We start from the raw sequence: 25225 nt of genomic DNA, 5'->3' as shown, positions 1-25225 counted from the left end.
AACTCACTGGAAATAAACTTTACAAAAAACGGGAGCAGCCAGAATGCATGTATAAATCTGACACAGTTTTGATGAAAGTAAATGTTCTTAAAAATACCTTGTACTGTCAAATATTCATCTACATTGCTGGATGTATTCTTTGTACAGCATTACAGGACAGTCTAATATTGTTCTTGACAAATTACACTGTATATTACTTCCAAACTCAGGAGAAGTAATTTCTCCCCCAATGGAGAACAATGAGAAGCAAAGGACCAAAATAGGGGACTTTATGATTTAAAAAAAAATAAAATCCAAAACAATGTATTGTAGCTTATAATAATAATAATAATAATAATAATAATAATAATAATAATAATAACATTTTTTGCAGGCGTGGTTGTAGTAGCTGTAGTAGTGCCTATAGCTTCTTTTACATCTGAGCATAACATTATTTCCGTTTGACTGTTTGCTTATTGGACTAGATTGTGAACACATTCTGTATTGATGTTAAGTTATGACTATAAAATATATGCTATTACTTGATTATATATCCTAATTTTCTTCCACAAAGATATTTTGATATATTATCTTGAATCAGATTAAGTAAAGCAGGAAGCTGGACTGGTTCACAAACAACAAAAGTGAACTAGTCAAAGCTGAAGTGAAATTTGGTTCAATCAGTTATTTTTACCATGCTGTGATAAAGCATCCTAGCTGCTTAGCACATGAGTTGAGTAGTATTTAATATTTTAAGTTAATTTATAATAATAACAGCATGAATTCATGTTTATAATTCAAAATGTGTTTATAGCTCTGTTTGGAAGTGCTTAGGGATGGCTTGTTGTTGTTGTTCTTGTTGGGTTTAACGCCATTTTTCAGCACAAGACAGGCTATACATGGCGGCCAGTATTAATGGTGGAGGAAGAACCCGGGAAATCCCCTGAAAGAACCATAGAGGGATTGCTTGTTGTCTGTCACTCTTCGTCCGTTTTCTAACTTCTTTTTGTCAATTTCCACAAGTTTGTTAATTGCTACCCTAACGAAACTTTACCCATACTATATATATATATATATATATATATATATATATATATATATATATATATATATATATATATATATATATATATATATATGTGTGTGTGTGTATATATATGTATATATATATATATATATATATATATATATATATATATATATATGTATATAGATATATATATATGTATATATATAGATATATATATATGCATATATATATGTATACATATATACGTATATATATGTATATATATATGTATATATATATATGTATATATATATATGTATATATATATATATATATATGTATGTATGTATGTATACATATATATATGTATACATATATATATGTATACATATATATGTATACATATATATGTATACATATATATGTATACATATATATGTATACATATATATGTATACATATATATATATACATATATATATATATATATATATATATATATATATATATATATATATATATATATATATATATATATATATATATATATATTAATGTGTGTGTGTGTGATATAGTTTAATTGTGGGTTTTCATTTTTTTTATTTCATTACATGCTATTGTAATGTAATATTGTTTATTGGACTTAAATTTTTTAAATTATAGATAAACAGTTTAGTTCTGTTTCATCTGACTGTTATAATATAAAAACACTATCTAATGCTGACCTAGTTCCTGACCTTGATTCAGAACCAGTTAGGGTTCTGGTAAACAAATTTTTATTTTTTTTATTATTCTTTCCCAGAGTAAGAACCATTGATTTTTATTAAGGCCATACTTGGAGTATGTGATGTTAGGCATGTAAAAAAATCTTCTATTCTGTTCTGGAAGGGTGACCATGTGACCCTCATAGTGGAATCTGTTTTGCGTCTTTAATTAGTGTATAAATGTTTTCTGGAGAGAATTTGGGCATTCGGGCTCTAAACCACTGACACTTAAAGGTGTTTTGTTGTGACCAGTTTGAGTTGAAAATTTATTTTATGGAATACAAGTGATTCTTTTCCATGGAAATATATAAGTGATTATACATAATTATTGGACAAAGACAATCATTGAATTTATTCGAAATTCAAACTGGATTAAGAATATTTTTTGTTTCAACAATGAACTGTTGACACAACATCACTTTGAAGGTTTCATCAGACGTCATCGCATTCTATTTTGGATTTCATCGGAACTCAAACTTAGATTCATTTAGGACTTTTAAATAGTACGACTTCTATTTTTTATTCTTGGATTAATTTTGGATCTGATTCGTAAAACCGTAAGTTCTTTTTATCAGTTTGCCTTGTTTTTCTTGGGAAATAAATTATTTGTTAAATTTTACAAAGTTTGTTGTATTCACTCTTATCTGTTAGGTTTTGTAAGAATGAAATCATGTAACAATACATTCATATCAAGGCTTTGTTGATCGTAAATGAAAATGATGATACTCAGACCTCCATTATGGCCACAACAGCAGCCATCTTGAAAATCTTGATATTTCTAAAACACCTGAATAGATGGTCATATCAATGGTGTTTTCACCAAAAGACATCGTATTGTGTCTAGTTGGTCCTGAATAAAAATGGTAGCAATCTGAAATAAAATATGGCCACCCTGGCAGCCATCTTGAAAATTCCATCACTTCACCTGAAGGAAGGTCATTGTGACTCATTTTTCCCCGGAAGACTTGTAATGATACCTAGTTGATCATAAATTAAAATGGTTTGGCTTGCACATCCAAGATAGCTACCACAGCAACCATATTGAAAATATTGGTATTGATACTTCTACTGAATGGATGGTTATATCAGCACGAGGTTTTTCAGTGATATACATTGTATGACATATAGTTACTCGTAAGGTGGTGATCTACAGTTTCGTATTTTTCATAGGGTTAGAATTTTAATGAGAAATAATTTTCCCGTTTCCTCACTGATTATACTAGTATTTAAAAAAGACCTTGCTTATCTTAGGTATTGTTCAAAGTACCTTTAATTCCTTTTATTTTGGTGGGTGTCATTTTGGTTATAGAGTATACAGCATGGCCTTACTTAAGATGTGCACCTCTCAAAAAACTGTTCGCTCTGCTTGGTCCTTTTCACTTCCTGGACTTCAGAGGTAAATTGTGAAAAAGAGCTGATAACTTTTTTTTATACGTTTTATATATTTAGTAATTCATTCATTGCATTTTTAGAAACTAATATTGTTAAGTCTGGCAAAATTCATTTTTCCTATTTTAATAACTGCTAAAGACGCATTTTAGACGCATTCAGGCCGATTTGTTAACAAAAGGGAGCAGTCATTGTAGTTAGCGGTGTACTTAGATCATGTACAGTCTCCACAAGTACAATATCCAAAGAAAGTTCAGTCACAATACATGAATGTAACAGAGGTATAACAATATTCTCTCCACTGTGCAAGTTGCAAGTATAAACAACTTCACCTTACACCTGTCACTCTCTCAGAACTTAATATCTGTAGAGCACCCCTAAATGAAATGTTGCCATTAGACATTCAGTATGGCTACCATTGCAGCCATCTTGAAAATCTTATCTCTACTCCTGTTGAATAGATGTTATATAGGCATGTTGTTTTCGCCAAAGGTCATTGATGACTAGCTTGGTCCTAAAACAAATCTTGTAAATCTTGTTATTACTTCTCCTCCTGAATGACTAGTCATATCAAAATGGGGTTTACACTATCGTTTTATGTCTAGTTGATCCTAAATATTGGTGCTAGTCTAATGTCATATATGGCTACCAAAACCACCATCTTGAAAATCTTGTTGTTGCTACTCTTCCTGAATGGAAAGTCATATCAGCGTGGATATTTCACTGGTCGATTTCTTTTGATGTCTGGTTGGTCATAAACAAAAAGTGTGTCAATCTTATGTCCTATACAGTGATGAAAATGGTGCCAGTCTGGCATCCAATATGGTCGCCATGACAACCATCTTGAAATTTGTTATTGCCACTCTTCTTAAATGGTACGACATATCAACAGAGTTTTCAACAGAAGACAAATTAAGATATCTAGGTTGTCTTGAATGAAAATGGTGCAGATCTGACCTCAGATTGGGGCAACACAGTGAAAATATTGAAAATCTTCTCACTAATTTGCCTCATTGGAACCTCGTATCAGAAATCTTCTAATGGTGTCTAGTTTTTCCTAAGTGAAAATGGTACTGGTTTTATATCCAGTATGACTGACGCAATGGCTGATTTAAAAATCTTATCACTAAGGAATACCAGAGATAGTTTAATCACTCGCGAGTTAGAAGGAAATGGTCTTATGTTGAGTCCCTGTAAATCCTTTTCAGACATTAAATCATCAGTCCTCTCCAGAGACTCTAGTTTATTTGAGGTGTCTGTTAAATATTTAATGCTGAAATAAGCAGTTGTTTGTATGTTTGGTGTTTTGAAGAATAAATATGCAACTGTTACATTTTATTGTGTAGCAAATGTTAAATAAAGCAATGCAGGCATTTTACAACATTAATTATATTTATTAGCAATTATTTTAGTAATGAAACAAGTCCAACTGCTAGCAACACAGATCCTAGTCTCCTGTAGAATATTGGGCCAGCATATCAGGGTATATGTTAGAATGGTCTCTTATATAACTTGATCAGGCCATAGACTGCAGCACCTGGATAATGCAATGATACACACTTGATTTACACCAATGTAGTACTTGGTTCAGAGTTTCCTAGAGTCCTCCGCTTAATAGATCCACATACATCTTCATATTCACGGTCATACAAGGTTAAGTGTTAGTACTCTTTTATAAGTCTTTGGTATGACTCGGCCTGGGATCGAACCCACGACCTCCCGCATCCGAAGCGGACGCTCTAACCATTAGGCCGCCGGAGTGTCAGCGGATTACCTATTGGTATTTCCCTTTTTCATGGTCATAGCAAAACATTCATTTTGATGAGGATGAATCGTTATATTTGCAAATCCGACTTTATTTTAATGTTACCCCGGATGCTGCTTTTATTTCAATGCTACATTTTTGTATTACAATCCAATTGTAATCATCGTAATTTAAAATAAAAAGTAACCTGTGTTTCTCATTACAATAAATGAGATAGATGGTCGTTTTTGATAAATTTTCACAATATCCAAGAATAAATAATACATTATAACAATTAAGAAGTAGTAAATGATCAAGCCATGGCTAGTTGGAAAATACATGATCAGGTAACACCTGTATTTACATGTTCATTAACACAATGAATTGTTTTTGTAGGTCACCACATATAGTCATAAAGATGAGAACAATGTATGGAGGATGAAACAAGCAACAGAAGAGCCTGATGTAACTGAGTTTCCCCAGCTTGTGAAGAATGGTGATCTCATTCGCTTAGAACATATCACGTAGGTAGCATCTAAGCTGCAGTTCAGAAATAAAAATATGTGGGAGAAAATAAAACTACCGGTAAATACTCTTTCATATTTAACATTATGAATGAAAGTTTCTTGTCAGCATGAGAAACTGTCTCCTGGGCTCTTTTTGTCTTGTATGTGTTACAAGACAGTGGGACATAGACATACAACAATGTTAGCTTTGAGTTAACCTATTTGTTTTTGAAAAATTGAACTTGTTGCCAAGAATTAAAGCCCTTTTCGATCAGGTGCTCGTCAGACACAGTAGTGGAGTATATATAGTCCGGCATAATATGGAGAACTTGAAATATAGTTCTTGAAAGTCATGCAAAGCTTATAGTGTTGATCATGAATTTTTTCCTCCATTATTTAAATACATGGCTGTTACTGTCAGAGACAGTAATAGGTATGCGATGGTTGCTGTGGTTTCAACATTATAAATGTTTTATGTAAAGACTGTGCCAGTAACATGCTGGCATCAATATTAACCAAGTGGGGGGGGGGGGGGACCCACTTTGTGTAGTAAGTTGGTTTTATTGAATAAATGTTTTATGTCATACAATAAATGGAATCTTACATCTGTGCTCACATAAAATGAAATAAATTCAGTAATTTCAATCCTAGCCGAATCATGTAAGCTAAAGGTTGAAAATTCTTAGATTCATTTCATGCGTTTAATTTGGAGCGAGTACTCATGCAAGATACTCTTAGCTTTGAGAAGGGTAAGATATAAATATGAAGCAGAAGGCAGGTAAAATTGTACTGTCCATTCTTTAATCCTGTAGTAAAATGGCTTACAAAGTGGCAACAGCTTTTACTTTACGCAAGGAACACATTCTTTCTATTACTTTTATGTGGAAATTATACTGACTTGCGCACCCATTCCTCTGAGTCACATCTTGGGGATCCGTTTTATAAACAAATAATATTTTCACGAATATATATATATATATATATATATATATATATATATATATATATATATATATATATATATATATATATATATATATATATATATCTTCATCGACATCATGAAGGCGCTTGCTAAAATTAGGGTGAATTCGACTTGAATCTAATGTAAGCATACCTAACTTTGATATTTATCCTCGACATGAGAAAGGCACTGGAAATGCTACTGTGCTTTTCTATACATGTTCCAAGAGGGGCCCCGAGAGGCCGAGTGGTCTAAAGCGCTCACCGTTACGGATCACTGCCATTTCACCTCTGTCTGCGTGAGTTCGAGTCTCAGCCTCGGCTAACGTTAGTACGTGAGAAAGCCTGCCAGTAGCTTCTCGTGGGTCGGTGGTTCTTCCCGGGGTTTTCCAGGGTTCTTCCTCCACCAATTATACTGGCCGCCATGTATAGCCTATCTTGTGCTGAAAAATGGCGTTAAACCCTACAACAACAACAACAACAACATGTTCCAAGATAATTCTAGTAAGATTACACAGGCTGTTTCAGATTTTCATATCACGTGATGAACGATCATTTCAAGTGCATTAAAAAGTGACAATTTGAAATTTAATGCACATTGCTCAACGTTGTCAATTTGACACTTAGTCCACAATAGTCCTGTCCCGTGAAAGTTTTATCTTACGTTACTCGTGTGTATAGTTATTTTTCTGTATGGCGTAGATAAATGATTTGAATTATGTTTATAATCATTGTCAAAATTGCTTTGCTTCATCTTTGCACGTGCTGCTGGTCACCAAGGCGGTAATCATAACTGCCAAAACCTTAAGCACTGATCATGGCATTTTAGTCTTTCAGACCGATGCAAGACAGGTTTTTTCATGGCAGTAAGAGTGTGCCATCAAATACTGTGCATTCAAGAGCAACCTCGACTGCAACAATATTACAATTCAGTTAAATTACACTTTACAAACAGACATTTGTCCCATTATATTGGTATCCTAGCAGAAACAGCCATGTACATTCAGACAAACTCTTGACTTGTTTTCTGTCGGCACATGTCACTTGTTCAGAGCTATCATCGATCCAGCAGGTTTGACACTTTTTTCCTCTCCGAGAAATGCTCTAGTTACCAAATGAGGGGCTATGGCAGTCGATAACTCTAAATTTTATTTTACTCTGAACAATCACAGCCGATGTTACGCTCGGTCCAGATCGGTAGTACAAAATGAGGGGCTATGGCAGTCGATAATTGTAAATTTTCTTTTTACCCTGAACAATCACAGCCGATGCTACGCTCGGTCCAGATCGGTAGTACAAAATGAGGGGCTATGGCAGTCGATAATTGTAAATTTTCTTTTTACCCTGAACAATCACAGCCGATGCTACGCTCGGTCCAGATCGGTAGTACAAAATGAGGGGCTATGGCAGTCGATAGTTGTACATTTTCTTTGTACCTGAATAGGCACAGCCGATGCTACGCTGGATCCAAATCGGTTGTAACTTTCGGAAACTTTTACCTGTAAAACATCAATAGTATTTGCATATTGTAAAAGTATAAAAACAAATTATAGTAAGATATATATACATATATATACAATCACTTTCTAATTTATCTGCAATAGTACACATCCGACTGTAACAAATTATTGTAAACATTCCGATTTGTTTTGGCTTCACACAGGTATAGAATGCTGTTTCTATCCTATAAACACTTCAGGACACCAACATGTCGTATAAAGAACACATGGAAAGATTTCATCCGTTATCTGAAAAGATAATACAAAACACTGCTGAATAGTTTGATTAGCTCTAAACACAAAATATGTTTACAGCCTCAACAAAATGTGTATGACCAAGGTGAAGGCTGTTAACTGATGCATAAATTTGTGACGTTTTTAACAACTGACGGAGTAAACATAACTATTTAAATACCTATCATGATCTGAATTTCCTACTTGTATTTATAACACATACATTTTAAAAAATGGCATTTAAAGTGTTGGTATAAAACAATTTGATATACCAGTACTATTCGTATATCAAAGTGTGATGCGCCCATAGCGCATTAATGCGCATATATAAACATTCTCGTGACCGTCTGCAGTTGATTCTAGATCAATGATACATTTCCACACATTGATCATTAGTGACGTATGAAAATAACGATAAAGAGTATTAATAATCCCCGTTTTCTTAATGAATTTAATATGGTACACATTTTCATCACAGTCCGTTCTGCTTTCTGTTTCCTCCTCCCCTCTCATGCATTACCGACAGACTACGCAGAAATGTGGAGTGAGAGAGAAAAGGAATTTGGGCTGGATTAAAACCTTGAAACTGAAATTACACCAAGTAACCTTCAAGAATACGGTTTGCCGTATTGGTATGTGTGCGATTTCCCTGGGATTTATCTACAGTGTTTATTGAATCAATGATACAAAGCTGCAAACCATGTCGACATTATACGGTAAATTTATCGGTTACGTGGTATACATACTGTAATTTATTTAATGTTTTGTTGTTGTTGTTTCTTAAACATACTATAATGTTCTAAAAATCGATTATTATTATTAATTAAATATGAAAATGTCAAAAGGCATCTCCCCCCCCCCCATCGGAGCAAGATACGGGCTAAAAGCAATGAAATGAAAAGCGAAGAGGATTTTCGTTTGTGTCATTTCACGAATTTGTATGAATGATGATAAAAGAAAAGTCAAACCGACTAAAGGAAGAGAGAGAGAGAGAGAGAGAGAGAGAGAGAGTGTGTTTAGGATCGGTGGTACTGTTACTAAAACAGAATAATGACTTAGATCAACTGTAAATATATTAAAACATTTTAATTATCTCTTGTTGGTTCATCATTTCGCTTAGTTTCTATTCCACATTAATTTTCATGCGCCGGTATGTATTGTATTGATTTAATCAATGTGAGGAAAAATAGAAACTATAAAAGGAAAACAATCAACATATCAATATGCAAACGTGATTGTGAAAGCAACAAAAGACATAACTACATTTTGTAGCGGACACACTCGGGGATGTGAGTTCATTCACTCGGTCAATACACAGCTGCCTTTACTAAATCTATACTCCGTTCAAAGTGCAAATATATTTATTTGTATGTGATAAAAATAAAATATATGCACAGTATGTACGCTGTATCAATGATATACCACTCGTTGTATAAATTAGTCAAGCCTAGTTTCCTTTTAATGAAAAAATTAATAGATCTCGAGGTATATAATTGATATAGCATACATATATTGCATGAAGTAAGCTGTATCGTTGCATCATCGATATACCACGAGATGCATACATTTTTCGTCAGAAGGAAAAGAGGCTTGCCCACTTACCTTTTTAAGAAAACGTTATAGTACGAGTGGTATATCAAAGATACAGCGTACATACTATACATATATTTTCTTTTTATTATATGCTCATTTTTTTCCCCGTTAACTTTACATTGTCAGAATCGTTCAGTATTCCCCGATACTAAACGCGCGCGACAATACACATACAGCATTCACGTGCATAAAGGAACTACTTTCTATTGTAAACAAACAATGACGCAGACGCCAGCACTTTTGATTTGTACACAAATCATGTACACTCGCGTAAGAGGCTCTTTACGTTGTGGTTGTTTAAATTTGCTTCTGAATGAACTAAAACATGTTTCGTGGACTGCAAAAAAAAGCTGTCATGGCACATTCAGCGTTGATACAATGTTACGGATTTAGGCTAGCTACATTATATAAAAGACTGAAGATAAGGTCCTTACAAATAACATACAAGTGACAAGGCATATGCTGTCTTCTTTAGCTGGTGATAAGAATGGCAAAATAAAATATATTTACAGTTTTACATCCTGAATTTCCTCAAAATGTATTTTCTTAACTCTGCAAATCCGAATTACATGAGCCATGTCATCGGTTTTCAATCTGGATTACACATTTCGAAAGTGTGCTGTAATTTCGATGATAAGTGCAACTGCATCCTCCTTACTGCACTCAAAATGAAATAAGCATTAAATTCCATAGCGTCTTTTGATAATTGCAATTGAAAGACTTCATATTTTTCCTACATTATGATTTCAAACATTCAATGACAGAAACAGAAACACAGTTGCAGACGTAAACACGCTTCTCCCGCGCCACTTCAATCCGATGTATTTCATGTATAATTTGCACAGATGAATCCAGTCCAAAATCACAAACTTTCGTCGAATTTGAAACAAAATACCAAAATATATTAATTCCAGATCAAATGGAACAGTTGTTGCAATGCGCATTCATTCACAATATGACTGCAAATTTCAATTTTAAGTAGGCACGCCATTTTCTTTCGAAAGTTATGTCGAGCGCGCGACTAAGTTCAAATTTATCTGGGCGGAGTTATGTGCGCATTAATAATCATGTCATTGTGTAATGACAAATATGCGCTTGTGTATTTAGTTTGGAATACGGCATTCATTATTTACGTTGTTTCTTGTAGTGTATTTTGTTCATATAATTAAACCTTAGGTAGAATAAAAAAATGAGCATATAATTAAAAGGTTACTGCATTTGTATGGGAAAATATGAACTCGTTTTGTCGGAAGGATATACTGCACTCACAAGTTCTTGCAGTATTCCATCCCAAAACTCGTTCATATTTTCCCAGACAAATGCAGTAACCTATAAATATCGCATACAAAATTACACGTATTTGCATTTCCAATGCAGTTAAGACGGACGACACGAAAGTGTATATTGACGGAATGAATTGATTCTGCACAGCCGTGAGTAGTTAAGTGGGCCACTATACGTACAATGGAAATTAGCATTACGGAGACCCCTGGGCGAATATACGTACAATGGAAATTTAACATGGCGAAAAATCGTGGGTTAATATACGTACAAGGGGAATTAACATGGGAAAAAAATTGTGGGCCGATATACGTACAAGGGGAATTTAACATGGGGAATAGAGTTTGGGGGTTGTTTAGGGACAAAGGGGAATTGAATATGGGATTTTTTTTTTTTTAAAAAGGGGTAGGCAATGGAAAGGCTATCTCTTTTCGAGAAATATGGCTGGCCCTGAAAAGGGCCTTTGGGTTTATGTTAATGTATTCATTAACATAAATGGTACCGCATTGGTCTTCTTCTTGTCCTTAGGCTACGTCTCACTGTTGGTCCGTAAATCAGCACTCTTTTCAGGCATCCTTGTCTTTCAACGTAGATCCTACGTATCCACAGGCTGGTGTTTGTCCTGTGGACAATGGTCCACTTGGATCGGACATACATGAGCATGTCCGTCCGGAACATCATGGAAGACACAAGCGTAGAAGATTGCACATCGGTCCACATCTTGAAGCGACGAGAACAAGTGAATCAATGCAGTGAACTGCGCTTATTTATAGGTACAGGAAGGATTGAAACGGATTGAATTCATTCATCAATCCGAACACGCGTTACAAAATTCAGTCAGCTCGCATCCAATCCGAAGAGAGCAGTCTGTGACGTCACGTGGTCTATATAGATTCGTTAGCGCTTGTGTGCAGTCAATCTATGTGACAGTGATTCAACATGACGGAAACTCAGTAAACGATCCATTGGGGTGCACCAGCAGGGGAGACTGCCCAAGGGAACCCGGTACATTGGGATTTTGTGGATTTTCTTACCTCGCAAGAATTTGTTCCGGAACCTTCGTTACCTTCTTCATTACCGCAAGTGGAGAATTTTAGACAGAGACAGAAATAAGAATTGGAGAAATTTATGCAACGACAAAAGGAAGCGGAACAAGCTTTTCTCCTACAGCAACAGCAACAGCAACAGCAACAAGAAGAGGTAAGAAAAAAACAACAGCAACAACAGCAAGAAGAAGTAGCAGCAAAGAAACAAGAGGGTGAAAATCAAACGGCTACGGTACTGTTGGACATTTTAGCGGAGTTAAGAAGTCTGAAACAAATGTATCAGACTTCTTTATCACGACCGAAGAGAATACGACCTTCCCGAGCTAAACACGCCAACCCTGTGACTAAGCCTGTCGTACCACCCTTAGCGATTTCAACCCAATCATCAGAAGTAGGCCTTGGCCGTGGCAAAGGCTTAAGGCAGTTAAAGTTGATTGGTTAAACTCACCCCTACACCAAAATAAAAAGGCCCTTTTCAGGGCCACCCACATTTCTCGAAAAGAAATACAATTTCAATTTGCCAATAACTCAAAAATAAACCCCACCCATTTTACCCTTATAGTACGTGTCTGTGTATGAGTGCGTGAGTGTAGCTTCTTATTTTAAAATCAAAACTCAAAGACACTTACCTTATATCATTCATGTATTCTTTTATCCATTTTTTACAATCCAATTCACAACACAACACTTTAATTAAAAGTTCATTGACTTCTTCTTTCTCCTTGTTTAGTCTCTCTGTTTTTTGAATTTCTTCACCGTTTTTTCCTCATTTTCTTCCCTTCTTTTCTTCTCCTGTTTCTTTGCTTCTTTTAAATAGAATTGTCTTCTTTCTTCCTCTGAAGAATCCCTTTCTTCTTTCGAAGAATCCCTCTCTTCTTCTGAAGAATCCTTCTTTTCTTCTGACTCCTCTTGTTTCTTTTTTGGGCAATCTGGAGACCAATGTCCTTTTTCTTTACAATAATAACAGGTATCTTGACTTTTGTCTTTTTTAGCCCCTGTTTTTTTTCTTTTTTGACGGTCTGGACACTCTGAAGACCAATGCCCTTTCTTCTGACAGATATAGCAAGTATCCTGACTCTTATCTCGAAAGGAAGGAGAGTAGTCCGTCGGCTGGTCTGAAGAGAATTTTCTAATGACCCCTCGCAAAGCTCTGACGAAACGTTCCATCTGGGTAGTCTCTTCCATCGTTCTCCTCGGTTTGAGAGTGAAATGAATAGTGAAAGGACAAGACACACCCTTTTTATATACGCTGGTTTGCCAAGACTATAAATTAGTCTATGGTGTTTAAACTTGAGTCATTTGACGTTTTGCACTCAAGATGAAACGATCCCATTCATTCGAGAAGAAAGAAGAAGAAGAAGAAAGTAAGAGGCAGAAACGTGATCTATCGCCTCGTACCAGGGCTGAAATCTTGGCACAAATTCATGCCAGTGATTTTGAAGAGGACATGAGTGAACCAGAATCCGAACCCTCTAAACCAAGTTCACCACCCTTAGTCAACCCTGAAAAGTACTATTCCATTCGAGAGACGCAAAAGCGCTCCTCTAGAAAATTTAGAACCACGGCTTACACCTACACGGTGAAGTTTAAAGATTTCAAGGCCGACGTACCCTTGGAGAAAGCAGAAGGGTTTATCACCGAGATGTGGGATTCTTTGCTCACCGCACTCAAGCGACAATGTCAACCCAAAGAAGACGATCGCTTGACACTATCCATAGATCACGACGGTTTGAAATCCCCTGTTTGGATCGAGTTTAGCAGACCTGCAGAACTAACCCCTTCCAAAATCATGGACAAGATTCAACACGTACAACAATCTAATGACCAGTTTGACATCACCGATGGTAAAGCCACACTGAAAATGGCCCACGTCTCTCTTCCTCAAGGGACAGGACGCAAAAAGATGTTATTGGTGAACGAGCTTCGCAGCATTAAGCGTAGTCTTGTCCAAATTCACAATCCTCATGACCAGATGTGTTTAGCCCGTGCCATCGTGGTGGGACGAACCTATGCCAACAAGAACGACACGAAAGAATGGAAAAGAACCTGGAACACTATTCAACGATCCGATCGAGCCAAAGAACGAAACGAAGCAGAACTCCTGTTGCAACAAGGTGGCCTGTCCAAAGACACACCCTGTGGCATTCCTGAGATGCAAAAATTGCAAGATGCCCTAGCTCCACGCTACACCTTGAAAGTGCACCCTCAAGAAATGCGCGGGTCTCTGTTGTTTCGAGGCCAAGACTTTAAGGACGGAAAATACATTCATGTTTATCATCACGATGACCATTTCGATCCCATTACCAGTATCACCGGATTCCTGGGATACAGATATTATTGTGAGAAATGTGACTATGGTTATAATAATCGAGAGCAACACAAGCATTGTGGATGGAAATGCCCAGGATGTTTGGCCTCTCCACCCTGTCTGAGCGAAGAACCAGTGCCTTGTTCGACTTGTCTGCGCACGTTTGTCAGCCCTACCTGTTACCAACAACATTTGAAAACACAAGGTTCACAGAAGAAATGTGCTTGTCAACTCCTGAGATTGTGCCCTACGTGTAGACAAGGCATACGTACCAACAATGCCAAGGCACACGTATGTCGAGGAAAGAAAAAATGTCACATTTGTCACCACATCGTGGACTTGGAACACGAATGTTACGTGCAAAAATACCAACCCCCACCAGAGAAAGAGGACGGTCACAAGAAGAAAGGCAATTTCATCTTTTTCGATTTCGAATGCATGCAAGAGACCGGCATTCACATTCCTAATTTCTGCGTGGCTCATCGAGCGTGCGAGAAGTGCATTCAAGAACCTATCTTCAGTCATTGCCCTCACTGCAGCAAGATTCCTGGAGGACGTGAAAAAATCTTTCGGGGACCGAACACGTTAGCCGATTTTGCCCGATGGGTCTTAGACCCCATCGACAAGACGTGGAGCCAAGAGGACATCGAACGTTACGGAGATTGTCATCGTCATGCCACGGTGATGGCTCACAATTTCTCCGGATACGATGGACAGTTTCTTTTGAGGTACTATACGGAACATGGCACCGAACGTCCTAAAGTGATTTTGAACGGAGCCAAAATCATTTTCATGCAAGTGGGACAAGTGCAGTTTAAAGATTCAATGAGTTACTTGGCCATGCCTTTGAGTCGAATGCCTAAAACGTTTGGAATGACAGAAATGGATAAAGGGTACTTTCCACACTTTTTCAATACGGAAGCCAATCAACACGCCGTTCTACCCCATTTGCCTGAGGCTCACTATTACGACCCCGACAACATGCGTACCGAACAACGAGAAGCTTTCTATGCTTGGTACCAGGCTCATGCCTCTGACCCCTTCGACTTTCAGGAAGAAATGTTAAAGTATTGTCGTTCCGACGTGGACATTTTACGACGTTGCTGTGGAAAATTTCGAGAACTGTTCATGGAACACGGAGGGGTCGATCCTTTGAAAGAACCTTGCACCATTGCCAAAGCGTGTTCCTTAGTGTACCGCCAACGATTCATGCCTGAAAACACCGTGGCTGTCATCAGTCCTCAAACGACCCACTATGTCAAGCGTCAATACTCGGTCAAAGCCCTACGTTGGTTACATTACTTGTGCGACAAGGAAGACAAATGGATTCAGCATGCCCGCAACGGAGGAGGCGAAAAGACCATCGGAATGTATTCGGTAGATGGCTGGGACTTAGAAAACCCCAAGATCGTGTACGAGTTTAACGGTTGCTTATTTCACGGATGTCCCATCTGTTACCCTGACCGTGACACTAAAAATCAGTTTTGCAACGAACCATGGAAGACTTGTACCAGGACACTTGTCAGCGACGCCTAAAGTTAGAACAGCAAGGATACCAAGTGGTGGAAATGTGGGAACACGAGTACGATCACCGTTTGAAAACCGATCCCCAGTTTAAACGCCTCGTGGAAAGTTACCAGTTCATGGACCCGCTGAACCCGAGGGATAGTTTGTACGGAGGAAGGACCAATGCACCTGTTTGCTGTACCAAGCCGACGAAGAGAAAGGAGAAGAAATCAAATACTTGGACGTGTGTTCGCTGTATCCCTACGTGTGCAAATATTGTCGCTTTCCTGTAGGGCACCCGCAATTGTTGACGGAAAACATCGACCTGAAAAACATTCGACAATACGAAGGCTTGATCAAGTGTAAAGTTTTGCCTCCCACGAACCTATACCATCCCGTCTTACCTCACCATTGTCAAGGCAAACTGATGTTTCCCTTGTGCCGTACTTGTGCCGAAACGTGCAACCAGGACCAACCTTGCCATCACAGCCAGGAAGAACGTGCCTTGACGGGAACCTGGGTCAGCGTGGAATTGTTCAAAGCTCTGGACATGGGATACCAACTGTTAGAAGTGTACGAAATTTGCCACTTTCCCAAGACACAACAGTACCACAAGGGTGACCCTACTCAGAAAGGCATTTTCGCCGACTACGTGGATGCCTTTTTGAAACTGAAACAAGAAGCCAGCGGCTATCCTTCCTGGTGTCACACTCCCGAAGACCAAATACAATTCAAAGAGAAATACTATGCACAAGAAGGCATCACTTTAGACCACATCGAAGAAAACGAAGGCAGGCGATCGTTTGCCAAAGTGATGTTAAATTGCTTGTGGGGTAAAATGGCACAACGACCGTGTTTACCCAAGACGGAATATTTGACAGAACCTTCCCGCTACTTCCAGATGATTCACGACAAAACCAAATACATGAAACACGTGGACGTCGTTCGAGAGGATTTGATCTTGGTCAATTACGAAGAAGATCTGGACTTTGTACAAGACGACCCTTTTGGAAATGTCATCATTGCGGCTTACGTGACAGCTCATGCTCGCTTAAAATTGTACGAAGCTTTAGAACTGTTAGAAGAACGCGTCCTGTACTTTGACACGGACAGTTGCATTTACATCCATCACCCGATTCAACAGCACCCTGACATCGAAGGAGACCGTTTAGGAGCCTGGACAGACGAGCATCCCGACGACAAGATTCTAAGTTTCGTCAGTGGTGGTCCCAAAAATTACGGCTACGAATACCGGGACAAACAAGAAGTGCACACGACGTGCAAAGTGAAAGGACTGACTCTGAATCATTGTACCAGTCGAGTGGTCAACTTTGGGGTATTGAAAGAAGCCTTGCAATCGGGAGAGGATGGAAACTTTAAAGTGACCACCTATCAACCGAACAAGATTGTACGTTTACCCACTCACCACATCGTCAGTCGACCCTTGGAAAAAGTCTATCAAATTGTATACCAGAAGCGAGTGCGACTTCCCAATCACTTCACCTTACCGTACGGTCACGTCGGTATTGGTCTGTATATGAAAAGGAACCCTAGGCAAGATCGATAGTTCATTGTTCATTGAAGTAACTTACCATGTCGTTGACGAAGAAGAAACCAGATTGGTTAGGAGTCAAATGTTGGACATCACCGAGACCAGGGTTTTGAGGCTTGGACACAAGAGGTGGCCCAGTATGCACGAGAGTTATTCAAGGAAAAAAGTTACTTTTCAACCTGTGTTAGTGACGGTGCCAGAAGAACCCGTCACCCAGGACAGGACTGTCGTGGACAGGCCTGAAAGACCCTTTCGGGAGGACACTTGTGTGACCTTGCCCCCTACTATAGAACTGGTTAGAACTTTACCCAAAACATGTTGTACAGACACTTGTGTTTATTCCACGTTCATGGTTATCATGTGCCTTTTATTCTTGTACTTAAGCCATTGGCTTTTATGCATTTTTGTCTTTCGTATTCATGTTTGAAACATTCAATAAACGTGTCCTGAAAAAGTATATAAACTCTTGTCTTGTTTGTTTTTCGTGTCACAAGTGACATTTCTCACACCATGGCTACCTCTGCTGTCTCTGCTCCCTCTTCCTCTACTGTCAAAGTCATCGACGAACACTTAGATCGTGCCAGTTGAGAGGCTTTGTATCTTCGCCATCCCTTCAACATGCTCATTGCTGGACCTAGCGGTTCAGGCAAAACCGAATTCGTCAAACGTTTGATCGAACATAAACATCATTTGATCGATCGACCCCCTCAACGAATCGTGTGGTGTTACAAAGAGTGGCAATCGGTGTACAGCCTCTTGCGAGAAAGTCAAGGCGATTCCATCGTGTTTGTGGAAGGCATTCCTAAAGAAGACGATGGCATCGTCTCTGACTCCCGTCTAACCCATTTGGTCATTTTCGACGACATGTTAGGAGAAGACGAAGAAGAAATTAAACTGTGGTTCACGCGCAAAGGGCATCACCGTAATGCCAGTGGCGTTTACATCACCCAAAATTTGTTTCAACAAAGTAAAGCCCATCCCACCATCAGTCTCAATGCGCATTACGTGGTCTTGTTTAAAAGCCCTCGAGATAAATCGCAAGTGCAAGTCTTAGCCAAACAGTTAGGAACGCCTTGGCTGACCCAGGCGTACGACGATGCTACTCAAACTCCACACGCCTATTTACTCGTCGATTTGAAACCTACAACCCCCGAGGATTTGCGATTTCGTACCCACTTGTTTCACCACTGGTGCCAAGACGGAGGGCCTGTCCTGTACACGTCTCCGTCCTCGACTTCATTTCACTCCCCATAAAAAAATCTATAAAAACCTCAGACCCTTTTTCGTCTGTCTCACTCTCAGTGCGAACATGACGTCCCTGCAGTCGCATCTTCCCGTCAAATTGATTCGTGCCTTGTATGGCATCAGTCGAGAAAAAGATCCACAAACACGAGCTCGTGTCTTAGAAGCTAGTCTCAAAGAAGTCTTACGATGGTTCACGGTGACGGCACGTCAATTACTCCAAGGAATCATCCAGATTCCTCATCAAACCAAACGCTTTTTCGATCGAAACAAAGTCGCTTTGGCCCAACTGGCCGATCCCCGCATCGACACTCAAACCAAAAAACAAATCATTTTGAAACCTGGAGGGAGCGGTACTCTAGGAGGGGTCATCATTCGCTCACTCTTAAGATGGGATCCTAATGCCCCCAAAGTTATCCCCAAGACAAAAGTCCAACGAAGCCCCAAGAAGAAAAAGACCAGGTCCCCAAGGAGAACTTCTCCAGTGGCAGGACCCTCTTCTGACCAGACACCACCACCACCCCGGAAAAAGAAAAGAAGCCCCCAGAAAAAGAAAAGTCCACAGAAAACTAGTCGCAAGAGAGGCACTTCGGCCAGGACGCAACCTTACACTCGCAAACCACGACCTGCCACGGCGGTGACTGCGTCTCCGCCAGCTTCACGTTTGTCCACTTCTCCGTTAATGACACCCAGAACTGAAGAGTACTTGGAGACGTTGATCACACCAAGAACTTCTCCGTTGATGACCCCCAAAAGAACTTCCCCAGTGGCAGGACCTCCCAATTTAGTGGCAGTGGCTGCTGCTCACAAAGTACCTTCTCCCAAAATCGAAGTTCAAGAAAGATCGGGCATGTTACAAAGTTTACTGGATTTGTCCAAGCAAGAACTGGCTCGATTTAGTCCGTTACGTACCCCTGCACGACGTGTCATGCCTGTCCTCAAACTAATACGACGTAAAGACAATCAGTGGCGACGCGTTCCAGTATAAAAAAAGGCCTGTGACCAAGTCGGGTATCAGTGTTTTTTGGTACTCCTGAAGACTCAAAGATGTCACCCTCCAGAAAACCCCAAGGAAAGAAAAGGAAAGGACTGCCACCACGTTTAGCCAAACATGGGGACATGTTATCTGTCCTGTCCAAAGCTTCTCCACCCCTACGAAAAAAACTCATTCAAACAGCCTCCAAAGAGGTCATCGATACCGTGTGCGAATGTTGTTTGAACGTTTTGAAAGGCACGATCCCTTTGTCCAAACACCAGAAACAATGCTTAGACAAACATCGTCACGTTCTTCGCCAAATGGTTCAAAAGAAAATTCCCATTCGTCAAAAAAAGAAGATGTTAGTGCAACGTGGAGGTATTTTACCTCTCTTGTTAGGCCCCATACTGAAAGGAGTCTTGGGAACCATGTTGGGAGGACTGGTGGGAGCAAGATAAAAAGGCCTCGGAAGTTCCAAGATCTCAGAATCGACCCCTGACAACCCCATGGAAGGACGAAAACTAGCTTTAGTGCCTTACAAACGATGGATGGAATACCATCAGTGGCAAGAACAACACACCCCGCATTTACCTCCCAATCCCCATTTGAGCGAGATGTCCCAGTTACAACACGAATTGCAGTCCTTGATGGATCGCCAAGATTTGTCCGAAACAGAAAAATCGCAGAAGTACGGTCAACTCTTGCAACGACTGCAACTCTTTCACCAGAAAGCTTTAGACGAAACAGCTCTACCCACTCTGAAAGATTTTAAGACCTTGAGGAAAAGTCCAGCACCATCACCAGTACCAGTACCAGTACCAGTACCACCAATACCCGTGACCAAGACAGAAAAAGGAGAAGAAGAGGAAGGGTTTCAAACTCCACCAGAAAAAGTACGCAAGTTAACAACACCACCTACCTCCAGAAATGGATGGATTAAAAAGATGATGGCCACCCCTTCTTCCTCACAAGAGAAAAAGAAAGTGAAGACAGAAGTGAAGACAGAAGTGAAACAAGAACCGATATCCCCCGCTCAGACATCCGTCTCCTCTTCGACACCTATTGCTGGCCGCACACGCAAAGCATTGCAATCCAAGAAAATACCCCAAGAGAAAAGGAGTAGCATCCTCCAAGAGTGGGTGTCTTATTAACACACCAACCAACACAAAAAAATGGAAAAAGTCTTAGCCAGCATTTACTACGATCCCTCCCATCCTGCAGGTTACGCAGGAGTTCAAAAATTGTATCGTGCTGCCAAAACGCGACTGAAAAGTCTCCGTTTACCTCAAGTGCAACGATGGTTACAAGAACAAGCTACCTACACTTTACACAAACCCATTCGACGCAAGTTTGCCAGAAGTCGCACCCGAGTGGAAGGCATCGATCATCAATGGCAAGCCGATTTGGCCGATGTCTCTCATTTGGCCAGCTACAATCGTGGCTACAAATATTTGTTTTGTGTCATCGACGTCTTTTCCAAATTTGCCTGGGTCGTGCCCTTGACTTCCAAATCGAGCAGCGAGTTAGTGCGAGCCCTGCAACGGGTGTTGAAACAAAGCGGTCGTCACCCTCTTCGATGGCAAACGGACAAAGGCACCGAATTTCTGAACCAAGCTTTCCAAAAAGAATTAAAGAAACGTGACATTCATTTTTTTTACCACCGAGAATCCCGAAACCAAAGCCAGCATCGTGGAACGTTTTCAACGCACTTTGAAAGAACGCATGTGGAAATATTTTACGCATCACCACACTCTGAAGTACATCGACATCTTACCGCACCTGGTGCAAGCGTACAACCAATCTTACCATCGAAGCATTGGACGTGCCCCGCAAGACGTGACTCCCGACAACGAAGTGTTGGTGTTTGAGCGCCTGTTTGGTACGTCCCCGACGCGGGCTGTCCCCAAGAAAAGTGGAGAGTTGGCCGTAGGAGATTGGGTGCGCATTGGCAAAACCAAACGCACTTTCGACAAAGGTTACTTACCTAACTGGACGACCGAATTGTTTCGCGTCACTGGACGAGTGCATGGCCGTCATCCTGCCGTCTATAAATTGGAAGACATGAACGGAGAAGTGCTCAAAGGAACGTTTTATTTGCCCGAGTTACAACGTGTCACCAAAAAAGAAGACGACGTGTACGACATCGAAAGCATTCTCGAACGCAGAACCCGTAAAGTGGGCAAACGACGTGTCAAAGAAGTCAAAGTACGTTGGAAAGGATATCCACCCAGTTTTGATTCTTGGATCGACGCTTCGCAAGTGATCGACTATAAAAAGAAGTGACCATCATGCCTTTTCACACAGACGCAGCTACGTCGACCACTCCTCCTTCCCCTAGTTCTTCTGTGCAAGATTTACAAAAACAACCCTTGTGGGTGTGGTGTGGAGAACGTGTGCCTAAAACGCAAATCGTCTTTTTCTGCCAAATCTTCGTGGTGTATTGTGTCATCGGGGCAGCCATCGCCAATTTGAGTTTGCAACAAGGAGACAAACAATTGTGGACCATTTTATTGAGCAGTTGCATCGGTTACCTGCTTCCTAATCCCTCCCTGAAATTCACCTCGAACGGGAACCACGGGAACCTTGTGTCCAGTGCCAGCGCCAGTCACCACTCCAACCACAACCAGAACCCCATTTTGGGCGGAGACACGCCTTTGACGTCCAGTAACCCCTCGGACAGCCACAGAACTCTGGAATTATGAGTCACCAAAACCAATTTTACTTAACCTTACCCAGTGACAGTTCCATGGAGGTGTTTCCCAAGAACACGTTGTGCTGTTACACGGCCAAATTACCTCAGGCCATCCCCTTAGATCACGAAGCCCATTGGGAAGTGGCTTTAGTAGAAATGATTCACCCGACCCAAGTCCTCAATGTCCTTCCCAATCAAAATTTTTTTGATATGGAAGTTCATGACGAACAATTGCAACAGTGGATGGATAGCAATGTCAAATATGACAAGAAAACCCGTACACAAAAGTACACCACCTATCACTTGTTCATTTCCCCAGGCTATTATTTTAGTGGTCAACATTTGGTCAGCACCATAGCCTCCAGGTTTAATGTCGTGTTTCTGAAAGCTTTGGAGCATGTTAACAAAAGTGTCACCATGGAGTACCAGAAAACAGCTCGTCGCTTCTTGATGAAATTTGAACGGAGTAAAATCCTGTCCATTTTATTTTGTCCTGAATTGTATGACATGTTGGGCGGAGACATGAACCTGAGAATGAGCATGATGAAGAAAAGCGAATTACCCATCGTTTACGACAACGAGTCTTTTATCAAGTTATTTCGTGCCCCGGTAGAACTGAACCAAGGACTGAATTTGATGTTTGTGTACTCCGATGTGGTGGAGTATAACGTGGTGGGACACACCTCCGTACCGTCACTGCGTGTCATTCCTTTCAAAGTAGATTCTGCCACGAACACTGACGAGGAAGGTGGAAACACTTACCACGTCCACCGCGAATTTGTCCATCCTCACTATTTGCCTGTCAGTAAGTCGTATTTGGACACGGTCAACATTACTATAAAAGGAGATTTGGGACAAAATATTTCATTCACCAAAGGAAAAGTCACGGTGAAACTCCATTTTCGAAAACGGTTTTCTCACGATTCCTAAGTCATGTATCCAGTGTACCGAGGGGTTGCTCGACAGCGAGGACACGGCTTAGGAGATATGTTAAAATCGGCCTTTCGTTCGGTGGCCCCGGTGTTGAAACCGATGGTGACACGCGGATTGCACGCCTTGAAAGATGCGGCACTGACGCAAGGCAAAGAATTTCTCCAAAATGTCATCATCGACAAACAAAACCCTAAAGAAGCCTTCATGAGGGCAGGCAAAAATGTCTTGCTGCAAACGGGCAAAGACATTTTAGGCCAACGAGAAACACCTATAAATGCCCTGCACGCTACCGAGTCAGGCATTCAGCAAGGACAAGGCAGAAAGAGACGACGAAGAAAACACCCTTTCACCAGACTTCAAGCGAGAAAGGCCAAGAAAAGAAGAACCGTTCGAGTCTTAGACGTTTTCGATTATTGAGAAAAGAGACAAAAAAATGATGCACCGAGAATCTTGCGCTTGTTCCAAGACAGAACTGGATCTGTTTCCATGCCCCCCACGATGATGACGATGCAAGAATCCCAGTGGGTGGAATTTCACCCCGTCTCCTCACTGACCGATTCCGCTCCCATCGAGTTTGAAATCAAAGGACAGCCCGAAGATTACATCGATCTGAATAGCAGTTACTTGTACCTGAAAGTCAAAATTCTAGATAAGATCGGAGGTGCTATAGACGATGAAGCAGTAGCTCCCGTCAACAATTTCATGCATTCCTTGTTCAGTGGAGTGGACTTGTACTTGAATAACAAACTGGTCAGTAGCAGCATGGATACTTACCCTTATCGTGCCTACCTGGAAAATCTCTTGACGTACGGAATAGATGCCAAGAACACTCATCTCAATGCCTGTGTGGTATGGGAAGCTGACGAACCTACCAAGTTTGAAATATTGGAAACTGATGAAAAGAAAGACAACAATGATGGATTTCTAGAACGAAGAAAGAGAATCACGGGAGCCGACACAAGTTTAGAACTGATGGATCGTTTGCATTTGGACATGTGGTTGCAAGAAAAGTATTTGCTGAACGGGGTGGATGTCCGCCTGAGACTGAATCGTAGCAGTGCCGCTTTCCATTTGATGGCTGATAGTGACGGTTACAAAACCAAAATCCTAGAAGCCAGACTCTACGTACGCCGTGTGGAAGTGTTACCTAAAGTGGGAAACGACATCGGTCAGACGTTGAGCAGAACGACTGCCAAGTATCCCATACGACGCGTGGAAGTGAAAACCTTCACCATTCCCAAGGGACAGCGATCCATGATCGAAGATCATCTGTTCCAAGGACAGTTACCCAAACGTTTGATCGTTGGTATCGTCGAGAATACAGCCTTCAACGGAGCTGCCGAAAAAAATCCTTTCTACTTTCAACACTTTGGCGTGTCCAAAATCGAAGTCAGTCGCGATGGCAAGACCTTGTGTACCCTACCTTTCGAACCTGACTTTACCAAGAAGAATTACTTGAGATCGTACTTGTCCCTGTACGAAGCCACCGGACAGTTAGGAACCAATACCAGTCACGGTATTACGTACGAGGATTATGCAGGAGGCTACGCTTTGTGGGCTTTCGATTTCACTCCAGACCAAGGCAGCGACGAGGGACATTTCCACCCTATAAAATCCGGCCAGATTCGTGTGGAAATTCAGTTTAAAGACCGAGACCCTGATGAAACGGTGAACGTCCTCCTGTATGCAGAATTCGATAATACCATAGAAATCAACAGTTTGAGAGAAGTCATCCTAGATTACTAGAAACCATGGAAGACTGTTATCCCTCTTTACCTAGTGGAGAAACTTTAAAGATGGAATGTGAGGAGACTGTGGAAAAAATGTTGTGTTTTGAAAAAAAAATTGTTTGATGTTATGATGTTGGATTATTGTTAAAAATGTTAGAGTTGTTGTTTAGTGTTAAGTGATTTTTGAATAAAAAATGTGTTTTGAAAAAAATTGTTTGATGTTATCATGTTGGATTATTGTTAAAAATGTTAGAGTTGTTGTTTAGTGTTAAGTGATTT

At 40.1% G+C, this 25225-nt stretch overlaps 1 protein-coding gene across 1 annotated transcript in view; it reads right to left on the bottom strand.

Annotated features, from left to right (window-relative positions):
* Positions 1-6170: 6170 nt before the first annotated feature.
* LOC149804880 (uncharacterized) overlaps positions 6171-25225 on the bottom strand; it is a 58326-nt gene continuing 39271 nt past the window's right edge. Inside the window, exon 10 of the mRNA XM_089933345.1 lies at positions 6171-8102. Coding sequence (XP_089789471.1) covers positions 8092-8102 — 11 coding nt within the window. The 3' untranslated portion in view covers positions 6171-8091. The remainder of the gene's footprint in view (positions 8103-25225) is intronic.

The sequence above is a fragment of the Sinohyriopsis cumingii genome, chromosome 2 (genome assembly GCF_028554795.1).
Source record: "Sinohyriopsis cumingii isolate HCF-2022 chromosome 2, ASM2855479v2, whole genome shotgun sequence".
In the NCBI taxonomy this organism is placed as follows: Eukaryota; Metazoa; Mollusca; class Bivalvia; order Unionida; family Unionidae; genus Sinohyriopsis; species Sinohyriopsis cumingii.
This window is presented reverse-complemented; position numbering and strand designations above follow the sequence as displayed.